This window comes from Leptidea sinapis, chromosome 20, assembly GCF_905404315.1.
Source record: "Leptidea sinapis chromosome 20, ilLepSina1.1, whole genome shotgun sequence".
Classification (NCBI taxonomy): domain Eukaryota; kingdom Metazoa; phylum Arthropoda; class Insecta; order Lepidoptera; family Pieridae; genus Leptidea; species Leptidea sinapis.
In genome coordinates, this window is record NC_066284.1 from 11,670,695 (window position 1) to 11,688,935 (window position 18,241).

The 18,241-nt window shown below is 34.8% G+C and overlaps 1 protein-coding gene across 1 annotated transcript in view; it reads right to left on the reverse strand.

Moving 5' to 3' along the window:
- The window catches only part of LOC126970106 (uncharacterized), a 42,833-nt gene that overhangs the window by 13,202 nt on the left and 11,390 nt on the right, over window positions 1–18,241 (reverse strand). Inside the window, exons 5-6 of the mRNA XM_050815830.1 lie at window positions 4,367–17,967; window positions 1,195–1,305 (exon numbers count right to left, since the gene is read on the reverse strand). Of these exons, the coding sequence (XP_050671787.1) occupies window positions 1,195–1,305; window positions 4,367–17,967 (13,712 nt within the window). The remainder of the gene's footprint in view (window positions 1–1,194; window positions 1,306–4,366; window positions 17,968–18,241) is intronic.

Consider the following 18,241-nt stretch of genomic DNA (forward strand, 5'->3'; position numbering starts at 1 on the left):
TAAGACTGTCTGCCTTGCCTACCTCATTCATGAGTTTAAGCGTCACATGTTATTTACTGTATTATATTGTAATATATATTATATATATATATTGTTATAAAATTAAATGGAAATAATAAATCTGATAAATTTTTATTTTGTATTGATTTCTGCTTAATATCAAGTGTAAGAACATTTTAATTAATTGTGTTCAACGTACTTCCCCTTCAAATCTCAATCCTGTGAATTTGTATACCAACATCAACATTTTCGTCTTTGTTCGTAAATAATTTCATCGTACTAAAGGGTTATAGTAGTAGAAAGTCAAATAAGGAGATCACCATATTTTTTTACGAATACCATCTGTGTGAAAAAGCATAGTGGACTCCGTGACTGATGTTCTCTTATCGTTCCTCTTAGATTGTTTACTATAATGTAATATAGTACAAAAACTTTAGCCACAGCAACGCGTGGCCGGGTCAGCTAGTATAACTATATAATTTCATTAGTCGGCATTACTGGTGCAAAGCTACTTGTTTATAATAACCAAAAAAATACATGGTTTGTAGAATAGTTGCTATCGTTAATATGTAGTTAGTTTTTTGGTATGAGAAAATAACCCCACAGTGATACAACGCCCCCACATGGAGATTTTGGCTGAAATATATCTTTTCTGTCCACACCCAACATCAAACTTCATATCCGGTCCGGTAAGCAGTTAGAGCCTGTAGTAATACTGCATTCATCACTCGGCGGGCTCCTTGAAATTTAAAGGTACAAAAAGATGGCGCGGCGCAGCAAATTTAACTTGGACAGCGACCAGTCTGGGCAGCGTACGTCGTGGCACTCAATAGTTTTGTCTTCTCAACATTTCTTTATTTTAGCACGCACACGTCATTCGGGCGTTCTAGTATGAAGTTAAAATACAGTTCTATTACTGTATTGTGCAAATTGTAACACAAAACTACCTATTTAGTTATGTTCTTCTGGTTGCACGGTCGAGCAGTATTTATTAATGCATTGGAATTAAACTGGACGCGCGTCGCATTGAGTGATTGATAACATGGCTATTTCTAAGAAGCGCGCGCCCGTAGGTATGTTTTCGTACCTAAAGTGCGGAGTGAAACACCGATCCAAAGACTAAGATGGAATTTCTTACGTACTCGAAATTGCACCAGCTTAAAGAAACCATAAAAGATTTTTGTTAAATCTTACCTGTAGCCTCAATTCGTGTTCAAGCATGGCGTACCTATGCCTTAAGGCAGCGGCGGACACATGGCTTACTCTGTGGTGTTTCTGGGAGCTTCCATCTTTTCTATGCACAACCTATATTAAAATAAAATTATTGTTAGTCTGCAACCATGCTAAGAATTACGATTGACTTTAAAATTCAATTTTATATTAAAATTTAAATATATGAAGCATTATATCATATTGATTTAAAATACTTAAGAATAATTCAATAGAATAAGGTAAATTCTTATTTAACTTCATTAGGGGCAAACGAGCAATGGGGTACTATGTGGTAAGATGATAACCGCTGCCCAAATACTCTCAACATCAACAGAAATTGCAGTGCTTTGTAATCGAGAGGCACTTTCAATACAAAACACCCTTATACAATCAACCAAATTTAAGCATGATTTGTACTACATTCATATAAACAAATACTACGCGATTAACTTTTAAAGCGAACATAATTTATAATAGAGAACTTCACAAAGGACGAAAGCTTCACCAGCTTAAAACAAACATTAAATAAAGCTATATAATAACTCGGTTTAATTTCTTACCAACATATTCTGTTACTCGAATATGGTACAGTGATACACTAAATAACATTTAACATAGATGCCATCCAAAAATATAATGAAGATTCCATGAAGAATGGCATGCTTAGAGTTTGTATGGTGGAAGAACGCATTTTGTCATGCAAAACAAAAGACACTTTGTACTAACTAATGTAAGACTTGATAGTTGAAACGAAGCATTGATTAAAATAATAGTACCTAATTAAAGACAAAATAACGTATAGAAAAGTAAAAGACGATTACAGACAATGATTAGGTAGGTGGGTACACGAATTACATTATAATAATATGGAGTTTCGTTGTATTGTGTTGACTTATATATATAGATGCGACATTTTTTCTTACACTAATTACATGTATGCAAGTTACTTTTCGCTGTGGTCCAATATTATTTAAGAAAGAATTTAAAAGTAAATAAGGTTAAGGATCAGGAAAAACAGTTAATTAGTTTCAGCGTGATTGAAGCGCCTCAAAGAAGTCATTTAAATTTTATAACTAGTCTGGCTTTAAATAATAAATCAGTAAATTACAACATTCTAATTATTTAGATAGATGATTTTTTTAGAAACTATTTTTTTGAGGTTAATTTTAACATAAAAAATGGTATGGGGTGTATGATTGTCTTGCACAAAGTGAGTTTGGAGACGTTGGTAACTTTTTGACAAATCAAAAGCTAGTTAGTCGTCTTATCGTATATCATACTATATCGAGACGACATAATGCATCGGGGCGAAACTAAAAACTGTTAATACTGTTAAAGCCAAAATTAGGCGAAATCCTATGAGAATAGAATAGCGGAATTATTGTGGAAATTTGATTCCGCTAGGGCTCTTGCGCGTATCACCAACAAAAACATGAAGCAGTAAATTCCTGAGACATATAGGCACGAGTCTCGGGCCAGAGTTTGCCGAGTCAACATCTCCTGAGGAGGCCACGTATAGAGGCGCAACACGTCTCTAATTGATGAAAGGCAAATCTTGGCGGAATTAACACTCAAGAAAACTCACAAAATTTGGATAAGTGTAATCAAATAGGTTCGTCGTAGGCTAACCTACGACGAAAAGTACACCATGTCATCATCCTGCGTCACTCGTGGATTGGTGGGGGTGCCTTCAACGAGTCAACACAACTTTTGTGAAAAAAGAGTACTTCAGTGAACACTACAACCAAAGTGAAGAGGCTATCTTAAATCCTGTTGTGAAACCTCTAAGCGATACGCTTCTTAAACATGTTCCTTGGAATCTCCAGCAAGACTCTGAAGGCTTCGTTAGCCCACAACAATCAATTAGGTCGATTTTTTTAGTATCGTTAATTAAGAAATCGAATTGGTACCACAAAATGATATCATTAATCGATAACTGCTCGAGCTGTCAAAATTAAAATAAATTGTTGGACGAAGTTTAGATAAATAAACAGACCAGTAAGATTGTTATATTCCGATTTAGAAAATAATCCTGCTACAAATCACAAAAGTAACAGAATTTAATAGAGAAAACAGTATGACGGCATATTATTTAATAATTGATGATCGGGAACGAGATGTGTGATTGAAAGGAGTGAAAATGGCTGGAATGTCTGTTCATGTAGACGACTTAGTTTCTACGCTTAAATATATCGTGGTGAATGCTGTTTAAGGTAGCGGGATAAATGCTCAAGAAAAGAAAAGTTTGCGTAGTATGTGTGAAGTAAGAGTCAAAATATAACAGATCGGGAAACAGTGACATAAGAGAACAATGTGGAGTTAAAGAAGAGACAGTGACAGTTAATAAGAAAATTTTAGGGTGGTTTAATAATTTATAGATGGATTAAAGTAGATTAGTATAAGGAGGAACGAATCGTTAACCACCGGTTACTTTCCAAGACTCGGTTGGGGATATACTGTAATGTACCCAGTTAAAGAGTACCAAGAATAAGAGAAATGTATGTTACAATGTATGTTATAGTATTTCAAACTTCCGCGCATTCAAAGATAACGAAATTCGAACCGGGGCCCATACAAATAAAACGTTTTGTTATCGAAATAGTGAATACACAAATATTGATCGTACTTTGATTTAAAAGAGTCAAGAAACGTTCGCATCAACATGTACACATGTATGTATACATAAATTATTAGTAGCTGGAAGTCGCATCTACATACAATAATTCGTCAAACAATACACGGAACGCGAGAGAAGCTGACAAAATAAATCGAGGCGTGCAGGTCTACAGGCTTCTAATTCTGAGGGGCTGCTTCAGGTCTACGAGTTGATCACCTGCTGGTAGGATTTATCGTCGCAGTCCGAGGGGTCAATATCGTAACCGCAACGGGACGAATCGTCTTGCGAATCGACCATATAAGACTTTTTCGAGTCAATGTCGAACATCTTATCAAAAATCCTGTGCGCCTCCAAATCGGGGCTGTATCGGTCGGGGATCGCTTCCTGAAGTTTCAAAATTTGCGTAAAACACCAATCACGAACTCAAGGTCAATAATTAAGTCATCTTCGTTGAAGGCAAAAATAATCAACTAATTTAATAATTTTACTTTCGACATAAAAAAAATAAGTAAAGATATAATTATAAAAATTACTTACGAGAACTGTTCTATCCAAGTTGTCGCTTCTAACAATCTCTTCATACGTGTAGTCGTGTGGATTGGACGTTAGATTCCATGGTTCTGAGCTTTCTGGACGAGGTGGTTCTTCTGGCTTGCTCTCTTGAACCACGCGATCTGTCCACGAATTGGAACTGGAGCGGACATCAACCAACTCTGGTGGGTTTGTCGCTGTAACTAAGTGAGCGGTAGTGTCTGGCTGCTGCGAGTGTACTGCAGAACCAAGGGTAAACGTTTGGATGTTATGGAGAGCAGCAGCCGGTAAGCGCACATGGCGAACTCCCGGTCTCGCCAAAACAGGCTTAAGACCCGGTCCTATTATTCTTTGTAACAAAACAGTGTTACCAGCACTGTCGGAGCCAACGGTCAAAATTTTTGGTCCACGATTTGTTACGATGGCGATTTGTTGCCCGCTCTTTACCATTGAGACCGGCAAGATGTAGTTCGCCGGCATGAGCACAGCTGTAGTTGGTTTTCCAGCGGCAGCTCTGGCAACAGTAATAGTCTGACCGTCTGCAACTATGACGTTGCGCTGGGATTGTGATTGCTGCGCTGTCGGTACTTCTGGTTCAAAACTTAATTTTTTTGGAACTTTTCTTGGACTATCTTGTGGAGAATGACTGTCCATATAACTTTCATTAAGGTCACCTTGAGAAGTACCACAACTGCTGTCTTCTGAGCCTAATGTGCGCGTTTCGTCTCCGTTTATTGGACTCAAATCACGAGTGCCATGTCTGCGAGAGCTACTGGAACTTTTCTTACGTTTTGACGACCCGGGAAGCGAAGGTGGGTTAGACCTGCGTCGTGGTGCTGGTTTGTCTTTATCCGGAGAGTTCTCAACTTGTTCTTTATACTCGGCTAGAATATACAATATTCTTTGAGTTGTTTGTTCGTCTTCGAAAGGTTTTTGAGTAGACGGTTTAGGCGCCACGGTATTCACCTTAACTGAGTTCGAAGGTTGTGATGATGACTTCGGTCGAGACTTTGTTTTGGAGACAGTCTTTACTGGCTTATTTTGATGTTGTACAGAAGAAATTTCAGTAGTCTGTGTTTCTCCTGAAGAACCGTGGACTTCATGGCTTTGAATAGACGAAGACGGTGTGTCACTGGCACTTGATGATTCTGGCGACCTATTTACATTGGGCAAAGTAGCTGTCGCGACTTTACGGTTGACATAAGCGATATTGACATTATTTCCAATTTTGTATAAAATTTGCTGAGTTGACTCCGAAGACGAATTACTTGAAGATGTAGCTTCGCTAGAATCCGTTGTGGGTGTGTGCAATTTAGCTGCACTTTCATTTTTAGGCGCAGGTTGTATAGTGCTTCTCTCTTTGACCTGTTCGAGAACCATGTCAAACTCTCGAAGTTGTTCAAGTGTTGAGGAGCTCATTTGGGACTCCTGTGTTGGTTGGTTTTCAGTGGGAAGTTTAGCAAATTTGTTGGGTTGCGACTGCGGAAGTCTGATTGTTTGTTGGCCAAGGGGTGGTGCCGCCGTTAGCACTAGTTGTTGGTAGACTGGCTGATTCGCACCTCCTATTACATTCCGTTGTATTTGAAAAAATGAGGGCCGAACAACCCTTGCTCCAGATACAATTTGGGATGGTTTACTTAGCATTGGCAATTTTATTCGCATTTGCGTTAAGACGGGGGGTGGTTGACTATTTTGTAGCTGTTCATTCGTAATATGGTTACTATTCTCTTCTGCCGACACATCTGGACTCGATGTTTGATTCTGAGGCGCAAGTTTAATAATAGACTGTTCCGTCTCGGGTTGATTCATATTTTGCTTATTATTAGACTCGTCAACCAATTCAGTACTAGGAACAGTAATTAAATTTATTGTCTGACCTCCGCCTATATTCACAGGTATTTGTCTTGTATAAATCACACCACCGTGCATAGTTTGTACATTTACGGGCTGTTTGATTTGATGGATTAAGTTTGCCTGAGGTGACTGGCTGCTAGGTTGTGCACACTTCCGTAAAAGTAATGGTGGTGCATTAACATGACTGATTTGATCAATGTTTACAGCATTTTCTCTGTTACATTCAGCATTTTCGTTAGCAGTTTGTACTGTAATAGGAGTTAAATGTGAATTACTATCGTTTACATCCGAAGGTTTATGGCCATCGTCTTGAAATATTGGCTTTCCAAAAGCTTGATTAAATTTAGGTAAGCTTGTACTTTTTTCTGGCACAGGGGATTTGTTTGAGTTTTGTATAAATTTTGCGTAGTTTTCTTCATATACTGAACGTGACTTTATTTCTTGGTGAGTTCTACTACTTTCATTGCTATTAATTGTATTATTTTCTTTGTGACTTTTTTCATTTAGTCCATCTGACTTTGCAACGTTATTTTGCATGTGAGTAGACTCAATGGGTTGAAGACGTAAAACCATACCTCTATTATGTTGAGCATTTAATTGGATCGATTTTCCATCAGCTGATTTACAGACAAATTGCACCATTTTTTGATCACCAGTACCGTGAACGTTACTAATGTTTGTCAACAAATTAACTCTTTTTAAAAGCTGCCCCGAGTTAGTTTGTTTTTGGCTCCCTGTATTAACAATGTGTAAAAGTTGATTACCTCCTTGCTGAACCCCACTATCAACTAGCGATAACCCAGCATAAGAATTTGGTGGCGGAGCAGAAGCCACTGAATTGGAGGATGTGCTCTTATTATGGACGATATGCAAGACTTGTGTTTGACTAGGAGTATTAATGACTGATTTTTGGGCGTTTTCAACTAAAGCTAGATGATTGACAGTAGTATTTTTGCCTTGCACAATGTGGAGCACCTGAGGGGAAGAAGAATTATGGTTACCATCGGAAGATTTCAAACGATTTAGAGGCGGTGGTAATATATGGGCAAGTGCTTGATGTAACGCGATCGTATTGATCGGAGCATGTTTAGATATGTTATTACTAATTTGCTTAGCGTTTGTAGATTCTTCTATTTTACTATTTTCAGAGTCATTCGTCAAAATCAGAGATTCATCTATGTTGGATTGCGAATTAGTAGCGATACCAGCTGCACTCATAGCATATGCAATTTGATCAGCTTTCTCTATAGTACTACTGTTCTGATCACTACATTGGGTAAAAGAATCATTATTAAAAGTATTTGCATTTTTTGTACCGGGTGATTCAGAATGTGTTGATTTATCAAATCCGTATGCAGCATTGTTGATATGATTATTAACTAAATTTTGTAAGTCGTTATCATTACTATCGAAGCCGTTTTCTTCGTTTTCTAATACTTCTTCGGTGATTTCAACTTTAACAGTGGAATTGACTTCAGTCGCTATTGGTATGTTTTCTTCTGTTTCTGTTTGTCTGTCGCTTTCATTTTGCAAAATATTTGATGATTGATGTCGCTCATATTCTCGAACTAATGGCATACTCAAATCAGCTGTAGTTAGTTCTGTGTACTCCGCTTTCATGCCTGGCTGTGAATCATCTCGTGGACTGTTTTCAATGGAACATTGGGAAGGACTGGCGTCCGTTACTTGCGTGACTCGTGGATCACAAGTAACAGGATTTTGTGCACTTGCATTTACAGTTAGCTGTCCGACTTGAACTACTTGTACGACTGTCTCATTATGAGGGGCTTCATAATAATCTAGATTATAAAAATCACTCAAATCAATGTACGCATTAAGTTTTTCATCAAATCCGTCTTCTTTATCATCTTTCATATCTTCTCTTATACAACTATATTTTAATTCCATTGATGACTTTTTGAAAAAAGAACGAACTTTTTCTTTTAAACGAATACATGATATGAATCGTTGAGTATTTTTAATGCTATCTGTTTCTGCTAGAAATTTATTGTAATTTTTGCAATACTCAGTTGGAGGCGGCTGATAATGTTTTACGTCCGACAGAGTCGCAGCCGAAACTTTAAGAGTATTTCGATTCATAAGACATTGAAAAACTCTGTCGGACCTCTCACCAAAACCCATTTTAAAATTGTTTTCATTAATTTCAATTGGTGTATATTCAGCATTCTGTTGCGCAAACGCGATTTCCTCTGAGAGGGATTGCTGAAACGGATCATAATATTGATCATAATTCTTGTCATCATCCCTGCAAAATAGTTTTGTGTCATCGCGATATTCCACCTTCTTTAAGCCAACTTGGTCAGAGTTTGGCAATGCTCTAGTCCAATTATCAACCTCAAAGGTTTCTTTATGAAACGGAATAGCAAATGAAAATTTAACAGATTTAAAGTAGCTCATCAATTGCGAAAACTCCCTTTTATAAGAAGAATCAACCATTGCAGCTACTGTTATTTTAGGGTAATCAATATTTTTACTCTTGCGGTACTTCTTTACACTTAATTTAGAATCATAGATGTTAATCTTTCTTTTTAAATTTCTTTTTCCAGAAAAGTCCATAATTGATCCGGAGTCTGTGTGAAAATTATAATTTGAATAGGTCTTTTTTGGAATTAAAAGCGCTAGGCGGTCTTCACTTGATTTGAGAGAATCCGTTTTTTCCAGACTTTCCTCATTTGCAGGTATATCACAACTAATTTTTCTGATTGGAAAGACGTAACAAGTGCCCACTATAGGGTCTTGATATGCAGAACCCTTTAATATTAACTCAGAATCTGCCTTATACACTAATGTAACGTTACTAGGCGATTCTTTCTGAACGTTTGAAATCGGAATGATTCCAAACTTTTTGAATTGAATAGGTTCTTTATTTTTTGTTAGTATTTCTAATGTATTGATAAGCTTTAACCCTTTTTCTTTTTCATCATCTCCATCATTCTTAGCAAGTGAATGTGATAATGCTTGTTTTAAATTTTCAGCTGCTAAGTTCGTGTACACGTCTTCTACACGAGTTTTTAAATTGGATTCCAATTTTGATGATTCTATTCCCAATGTGTTTTTCTCTGTTTTAAGTAAATCTGAAGATGATAAGGAGCTAAGCCGTATTTCTTCATCAATAAAATTCTTAACTGTCCTATATAGATCACCCGTGAATTGAACTACAGAGATCGATTCATTATTGTATGATTTTTGTTCTTTATTAGTAGTGGTGTATGTCGACTGACGTACACTATGCAAACAATTAAAACCAGAACCACTAAGAATTTCGTTGTCTTCATTGATTTCTTTGTTTCTTATGGCTGTTATATTCACATCAATACTACTTTGCGTTGCACATATTTCTAAATCATTTTTTATGTTTTCAATTATTTGAGGACAATATTGTTCTCTATAGACCTCATTAGAATTGTCACAAATAGATTTGATAAAATTTTCATTTGATGGTTTATCTAACTTAGATATTGTACATGCATGACCATCTTCTAAAGAGTCTTTTAAAATTGAATGATGTACTTTAGTTGTTGTTTTAGTATTTTCAACATCTTTAGTGTTAGATTCAATATCGTTTGAATCCTGCACATGAGCAGTAGATTTATTTCCACAATGATCCAATTCAATAACTTTATTTACAATTGTTATAAATTCATTATTCAATGTAGATTCTTTATCATGCTCTGATAAACCTATTTTCGTTCTATTACGAGTTTGTATCAACAAGTTTTCAAAACACTCAATATTTTCTCCATCTTCAATATTTGTAGCTTCTGTTTCGAGATTTTTTTTGCTTAAAACTCGGTTCAAAGAAGTATCTACTGATTGTAATGAAAAAGTATCTCTTAAAATTTTCTCATTCAAACTTTTTACGAAGACATTTGTATTTGAATTCCCATGTGATAATAATTTGGATTGCTGTGAATCTAGTTTACTTACATTTTTATGCATACAAGTTATTTGGCTGTCTTTCTTAATTTTCTTTTTGTATGAATTAGTCACTATATCACGCCTAAAAGTATCCTCAAACTTTCGTTTGAGGATATTTGTAATTTTTTCATTTTTATGACAGATAGGCTTTAAGTCTTTCAGTATTGTGGTATTAACAAAGTAATTAGTCATAATCGTACTCAATGAAGAAACTTTTTGACCTTGATTGTTTTTTGTCCTAAACTCAAGTTGGGGACATGTAAATGTGTTTTTAGCAACTCCATTAACATATAAATCTTTACATGTGACAGCTATTTCATGTTCCTCATTAGATATTTCATGTTTAAGAGTCACAAGACTACTTATGTCGGCTTTTGTTAGAAGCCAATCTGAGATACATGTGAAATTAGAAATGACTTTAGGATGACGGCATTCCGCATGTCTGGAGGACTCTGTAGCTATACTATTTGTTAGTAAATTCTCACACATAAAAGATACTTGATGTGCATTATTTACTTTTTCATTAAATATCTTTACTTGATTTACAGTAGATTTTGTAGGCATCCACTCTGATACTTTCTGATTAATACTGTCATGGTCTAAATACGATTCTGTATTCATGCTTTTTGTTACTAAATCATCTACAGGTATTTCATGTATATATGTATATTTATAAAGTGTTTCGAATCCATTTATAGCAGGTTTGGTAAGCAGCCAATCGGAATGACAGGCGGCATCAAAAAAAACTTCAGAATTATCACAGTCAGTATTTGAAGATGTTTCCGTGGTGCATGGTCTCTTAGTTAGTAAATCATCACATATAAAAAACATATAATTTTTTTCATCGTGCAACTTATGTTTCACTAATTTATTTATAGCAGCTTTTGTAAGAAGCCAGTCAGTGCAGCATGTTATATTTATCGAATGTTCACGCACAGTAGATGATCCTATGTCATTATCAAATAACTTAGTATTCCGCATCTCTAATAAATTAATAGCTGGTTTCGTTAGGAGCCAATCTGTGTTACATGTTATATTAGAAAAATCTTTGGAATGGGTAAAATCTTCATAAAAAGGAATATGGACAGGATCGTCGTCATTTGCATAATCATTTAAGATAGAAAATGATCCACTTCTCTCCAAAGATGGAGAGCAGCATTCCATTTCACAGTCATAGTGGTTTTGTGTGAAGTTTTCGTCTTCGTTGTCCATATTTTTTTTGGACAGTAAATAATCGCATCTTCTTAATTGTACGTAACAATCTGTTGTTTTGCACGTTGTTTCGTGTATTAAATTAGCTTGCTGCTCGTTTACACTACAAAATTCAAGTTCGTTCTTTAATTTGGAACTAATGTCGACAGCATTTTTTGCATCATTTTTAAGGTCTGAATCCAACAACAGTTGCTTCTCCGATTCAATTAAATTTTCATCAAAATGTGGCTCTTTAAGGTGACACTTTGTTTCATCAGACTTAAAACTTTTAATTATAGATCTTCTGGATATCTCAATTCCTGATTTGGGTTCTATAGTTTCATTAGTATCACGTTTGATTCTTTTATTTGTTTTACCATAGCATCCTGAATTTTCATTTGCAATCATAGTATCAAGCGCATTTTGTGGATTTAGATCTTCGAACGAATGGGCGATTCTGGTCGGATCTGAATTTTTATGATTAACAGTATTACTACCCGATATTATTTTATTTGAAATATCAACATTTTCTAATTCCACTACACATTTTTGGGATAATTTAAGTTGGTGTTTCCTAAGTACGACGGTGTCATTAGAGGAAACGGTATAATTCCCAAATTGAGTTTTCATTACAAATTTGCTTGGCTCATCATCTTCCTCATCACTTACAAGATTGATTGTTTCGGGAGATATAAAAGGTTCCGAGTATGTTATTTGATCAATTTCCACCTTCTCTGTGCATTGTTTAATACTTAAAGTGCACTTCTTTTTTGAATGAAATTTTTCACTCAAAATAGATCTCATTTGAGGGTCAGAAAATAATGAGTTAACGTCAACATTTAGTTTGCCAGATATAGTCACTCTAAAAACGGAACTATTTGGTAATTTTACTCGAATTAACCTTTTCAACGGATCGTCTGTAGGCCGCCTCGGAAGTTCTTGTAACTGTATTTTATCCTTGAAGTTTTGAAATAAAGTGTTTTCATTAACATTCAAACATTGGTCTTTTGTTGGTTTTACTATTTGAATGGAGTGTGGTATTACCGGTTTCTCTTTTATTATTCTGGAGGCTTTGTTTACACTACCCGATTTTATTTGTACACCTTTGATACCTGCTGAGATTTCTACTGCGTCTGTTGTTTTTTTAATGGCATTGTTGCTTTCAGATGCAATTGGTAATTCAGTAAATTCCGATGCATGTGTTAAATCAATGATTACATCATCCTTAACCTGATATGCGATATCCTTTCGTAATGGTCTATCGCCATTGTATGACTTCATATCATTTACAATAGAAGCTGCAAGAGTTTGTAATTTTCTCACTTTTCCAAATTGTCGACCTGAAGGATTATTGGAACTTAAGATTGGGATTTGTGGATTCTCTATGGGTTTAGCGATAGACGATTGAGTTGAAATGTTAGCATTATCGTTAATAACAACACCGTTTGCTAGATCTGTTAACAGTTTATCATCTGTATTCAATAATTTCATCTCAAGTTTTGAAGTTGTTTTAATTTTTTTGGCTTTAGTTGCAGGTACTTGTTGGTTCTTTATATCTGTACGTTTTCTTTTCTGTTCGTGTATATTTGAAGGTTCAGTAAAATGTTGGGGTTTTTTTGTAATATTATCATTTAACATATTATCAATACTTAAAATATTTGGTTCATTATTTTCCAATGATTGGGATCCAGATTCATCTAGATTCTTTGATTTAACTTCTGATCTTATTGAAGTTAATTCAGTGTCTTGTGTTTTCTGCGATTTGTTTTCAGTTACCGCTTTAACATACTTTCCAGTGTGAGAAGTTATCGGTTGCAACTGCGACTCTATAGTCTGACAAGAAACTTGCTCATCCAAAGTAGATTTATCTTGTCTTATGTTGGTCTTTATCCCATCCAATCTATCGGGATTATCCTCTCTCGGTTTTATTGGTGTATAAGGAAGGGCGATTGGTTTTATTGGTGAATATGGAAGTGCTATTGCTTTAACAGGTGAGAATGGAAGTGCAATTGTTTTAATGGGATAATACGGTAGAGCAATAGGTTTTAGATTACATTTTCGTTCAATTTCTCTATTCAATAATGATAATCGTTTTAATTTCAATCTTTCATCATATAATTCCTTTTTTTGGCATACATCACTTTGATTCATCGGCAAATGGTTCACACCACATTCAGCTGCAATTTTATTTACAGATAATACCTTTGATATTGTATTATTTTTAACATCAAGCACATGTGATTTGAAACTTAAATCATCCTTATTTAATTTTAGAGATGCAGTATGATTCTTTTCACAACTGACAGTAAAATTCTCATTGATTGCCAAATTTTCTGATAATTTCTGGTTTACAGGCTTTACTGTTTCATTGAGTAAATTTGTGCAGTTACCATGATTTATATTATTGTTTATTATTAAATCATCATTATTCTCTGAAATCGGTTTAATACGTGATGACGTTTTACGTAATGGTTCTCGGTCGGTCTTTGTACTATTATTTTGTCTCACCTTAATTTTTTTTTGTGGATCTAATTTAGTTACTATACTACTATCATCATGTTTAGTAATTTTAAATATACTCTGTTCACCAAAATCTTTTTGTTGTGATAACCTTTCTATAGCACTTTCTTTTTTCTCTTCCTTTATATTGGTGACATTGTTTGTGTTTAAATTATTAATTAACGAGTTTGATAAATTAACAGCTTCTGTGTTATGATTTCTTAATACTCTGTCCATATCTTCGATTGGCATAGATTGATCTCCATCAGTAACCGATTTACATTGATTTATTAAACCGGGACTCGAAGGTTTCCCTTGTTCAGTTAATGCATTAATTGAAGGATTAACTACAACAGGCGCGACAATTGGGGCAGAAATTCGTGTGGATTGTAAAATAGTTATTTTAGGAGTTGCACTTAAAGCTATACATGGCTTGATGGATTTTTGACATTGTGAAAATGGGTCATACATGATATGAGAGCCAACTAAAACAACATTTTGCAGACTTGATGTTGCAGTTGCCGCAGGTGCTATTAAAACTTTTTTCGGATCAACAGTATGAACATGATTATCAAGAACTACATTAGAAACACTTGGATTAATAACAATATCGGTCATATTTGTCAGGCTAGTTTCTGTTGTAACCAAGTTTTGAGAGCCACTCGATTCTTTTATGTTTCGCCTTTCTTCCCTTTTAGATTTGGTGATTACTTTACATGTGTTATGTTTAGGATTAGTTTTTTGGTCTCTGGTCCTCTTGATTTTTGGATCCACTAATATGGAGCTGTTTGATGACTTCGGTAGTTTATTTATACTTAAACGACTTAGATCAATATACTTTAAAGCAGTGCTTTGAATACACTTTCGTCCAACAGAATCTTGTGAAATATCCATTTCTTTATGGGATTTGGTTGTATAACTTGATGGTTTTTCAGATATAAGGATATCGTCATGTTTTAGTTTATCTTTCTCTTTCTGTGTGTATAAATCTAAAGGACAGTAAGCGTCGTCATCAGATAATTCACCGATTTCTTGTCTTAAGTCGTCATCCATTAGTTCTTCCAGTAAATCATAGTCAGAGTTAGGTATACCAGATATAAATGGATCCTCCCGCATTTTGTCCGTCTTAACGAAAGTTGTCTTTTCAGTAGAAACTGTTTCTAGTTTCTCATCTGTATTATTAGGTTCCTTTTTAGAACTGTCTTTTATAGTTGTTGCAGTGCTCTTGTATGTGGGTCTAATTATAGTCTTGCTTATTTTTAGATCATCTTTATCATCCATTGTACTTTTCGAAGCAATAACAGTTTTTTCTTGTGATATTACTTTATTGGATGTATTATTTATTTTACTTATTGTATGTATGTGATGGTTTTCAATAGAAACCTTATTCAATGCCACATCTAGTGCATTAGGACCTCTACTGGGAGTTTTATGCTTTGAAAGATCATTAAAAACACTTTGCCAATCTAGATTTTTTTTATTTTTTGGTGATGATGATACTTTCCGTCGTGTTGAATTAGAATATTTTACTTTTGAATTGTTTAGTAATGTATGATTATTACTAGATATAGGTGCGGTATTTATTAATTTAGTGTCCTTTGGAATACATTCAAAAGTGCTTTTAGGTATGATATCTTTGTTCTTTACTTGATTCGATTGAAATGACGGTTCAAATTCTCTGGCCGGTTGAGCATTTCTATCACCTAAATGATTTTGATTTAACTGTGAAATATTACTTTGTTCACTATTTTTCTCCACTTGTAATAATTCCAGATCACTTTTCTGTAATACTTTGAATTCGATATAATTGGAATTAGTCTTATTAAGATTGGACATTGGCTTTAACTCTGCTTCCAGGTCGTTTTTAATTGAATTTATTTGTTTATTTGTATTCCAAGATGAGTAGCTGTTATGCATTTCTGTATTTGTGACTTGCAAAGTGTTTTGTTCAGAGCCCATAGAATTTTTAACATTTATAAAGTCGTGTGAGTTTTTTGGTTGAACGCAAAGAGAGTTAAGCTTATTTTGCTGTCTTAGCAATAGCAACAGATCAGCTTGGTCCTTTTCCGATAGTGATGTTGCTGTAGCAGAAACAGAATTCAACTTAGTACAATATTTAATTTCATTTTGTTTTATAGCACTTGATATATTTTGTTTTGAGTTTGCATCTAAATTTGTTGTTGTAGTTGCTGGTGTGATGTGATTCGGCATGGGAATACCACTGTTTACAGAACGAGGTTTTAATAATGATGTAGTATTTGTATAGTTCACACTGCCTGTCTCATTTTCCATTGTTTTAGTACACGAGTTATTCATAGCAACATCTGAACCATAGCTGTTAATACATGGTTTTGATAAAACGTTCTGCAAGTGAGGATGGTCAGCTATAATTTTTAAAGAGTTCAACATTGCAGATTCCACTTTTCTTGAAGACTTGTCCGTCGTATGGTGGCCATATTTGCGTTCAGGTTGTTTAGTTACACGTTGTATTACAACTTCACCTGTTTGTAGATGAGGTGGCAACATTTTGTTGAGGGCATTCGGAATACATTGACCTGAGTGGACTTTACTTTCTTGAATTTTTAATTTGTTTTCCATTTGCTTATTTTTTATTAAATAACTCAGACGTGCAAAAGTATTTGGCACTTTATCTGCCATTTTTGATTGCTTTAGTGTTGTATGAGTGTTTGAATTATCATTATTTGCTTTAGTTTTCTGTTCATTAAATACTCCCGGATTTAAAGATTCTTGAAGTTCCTTGATAAAGGTTTTATAATGTATTTGTGAAGGGTCATGTGACATACCAGGTTTTGAAGAATAATTATCTTTTCTAACAGTATCAGGCTGGATTTGTTTGGATGTCACGGTTTTAGTCATGCCACGTATTAATGATTTAACAGAGGTTTTTACGGATTTCGTGGCTGGATTTCCAAATTTTCTTGAAGATTTTAAAATGTTCGGAGTACATATTTTCGCTGTTGTTGAATTATTTTGAGGTAATAATGTCGGTTGCAAAGCATGGTTCTTGACAAACTCTTGAAATGCTTTTTGGCTGTGGTAGTCTGATTTAGATATACTAGTCATCGAGGTATTGAGACCATAGTTGAAGTTATTATGTTCTTCCGATATTTTACTATTGTATTCCCTTAAAATTTGATCTATTTGATGGTTTTGCTTAATATCTTGTGATTTCGAAATAACAGCTGATGGAATCTTTGGCACCGAAACTGCTTTAGGACTAAATTTTTCATCAGAAAATTCGTTTTTATCCGACACCTTTACATCAGAATTTTGTGAGTTTGTATTTATGTTCTGTTTATCTGTGTTTTTATGACGACGAAAACCAATTAACTTTTGAATGCTTTGTTTTGTGTTCTCTTTTATTGTATGAGATTTTGCATCACCGTGAGATGATTGGGAAGCAGCATTTACGAAATGATGATCACTCTCATTTTTTGTACAATCTTGATCTCTATTGCTTTTATTGGATAAAGTCATTTCATCTATAGAATATTGCCCATCATAAACTATATTTGAGTCATTTCCTGATTTTACTAGCGCATCTGAAATACTGGATGAAGTTTCGTCCAGTGCTTTATTGAGTGCAATTTCACTATGTGTAGATTTTTCTGACCGTATGTTTTGAGGGGATTTTCTAACTTTCAGTCCTATAAGATGGCTCAGTCCACTTAGTAACTGCTCGGAAGTATCTACTTGGGGTTTACTAACATTTTTCTTACGCTCCTTCCGCTCTTTTCGTTTTTCTTTCTTCAATTTCTGTTCAGTTGTTTTCCCATCACTATTACTAATACTCAGAATTGCGTCCTGATTTCCCTTTTCTGGGCCCTCCTGAACACAAACACTTTTTTTCAAACTCTTCTTAGACATGCTTCGTTCTTTGGTCTCACCTACACTGTTTTCAGTTTTACTGCAAATAACAGTATCTATACTGAGTGGATCTTTTTCTTCCTCTGTCACTTGTAGCCGTTTAATTTTCTTTTTACGCCGCCTGATTTTTATACTACGTTCACTATTGTTTGAGCTTGAACTAGAACTGTCAAAGAATGCGTCTTGCCAAATATCGGATGTTTGTGACTCTTGCGACTCCACTAAGTGTTCGTAACCTGTTTGATACAACGTTTATATTACACTTATAGCAATTTTAAAACACAGAATAGTTTAAGATGCGAAGTAATATTTAACACGTTTTTTTACTATAGTAATACATCAAAAACGGGACATTCCGAATGTGACACCATCGCACACGAAAGGTTCTAAACCATCATACAAGATATACAGTCGTGGTCAACTAATTAAGGACACTCCCTAGTTAAACAAAACTGTGAATTTATTTTTTATTTTCCAAGGAGTCTTAAAAAGATTCCATATCCCTTACAT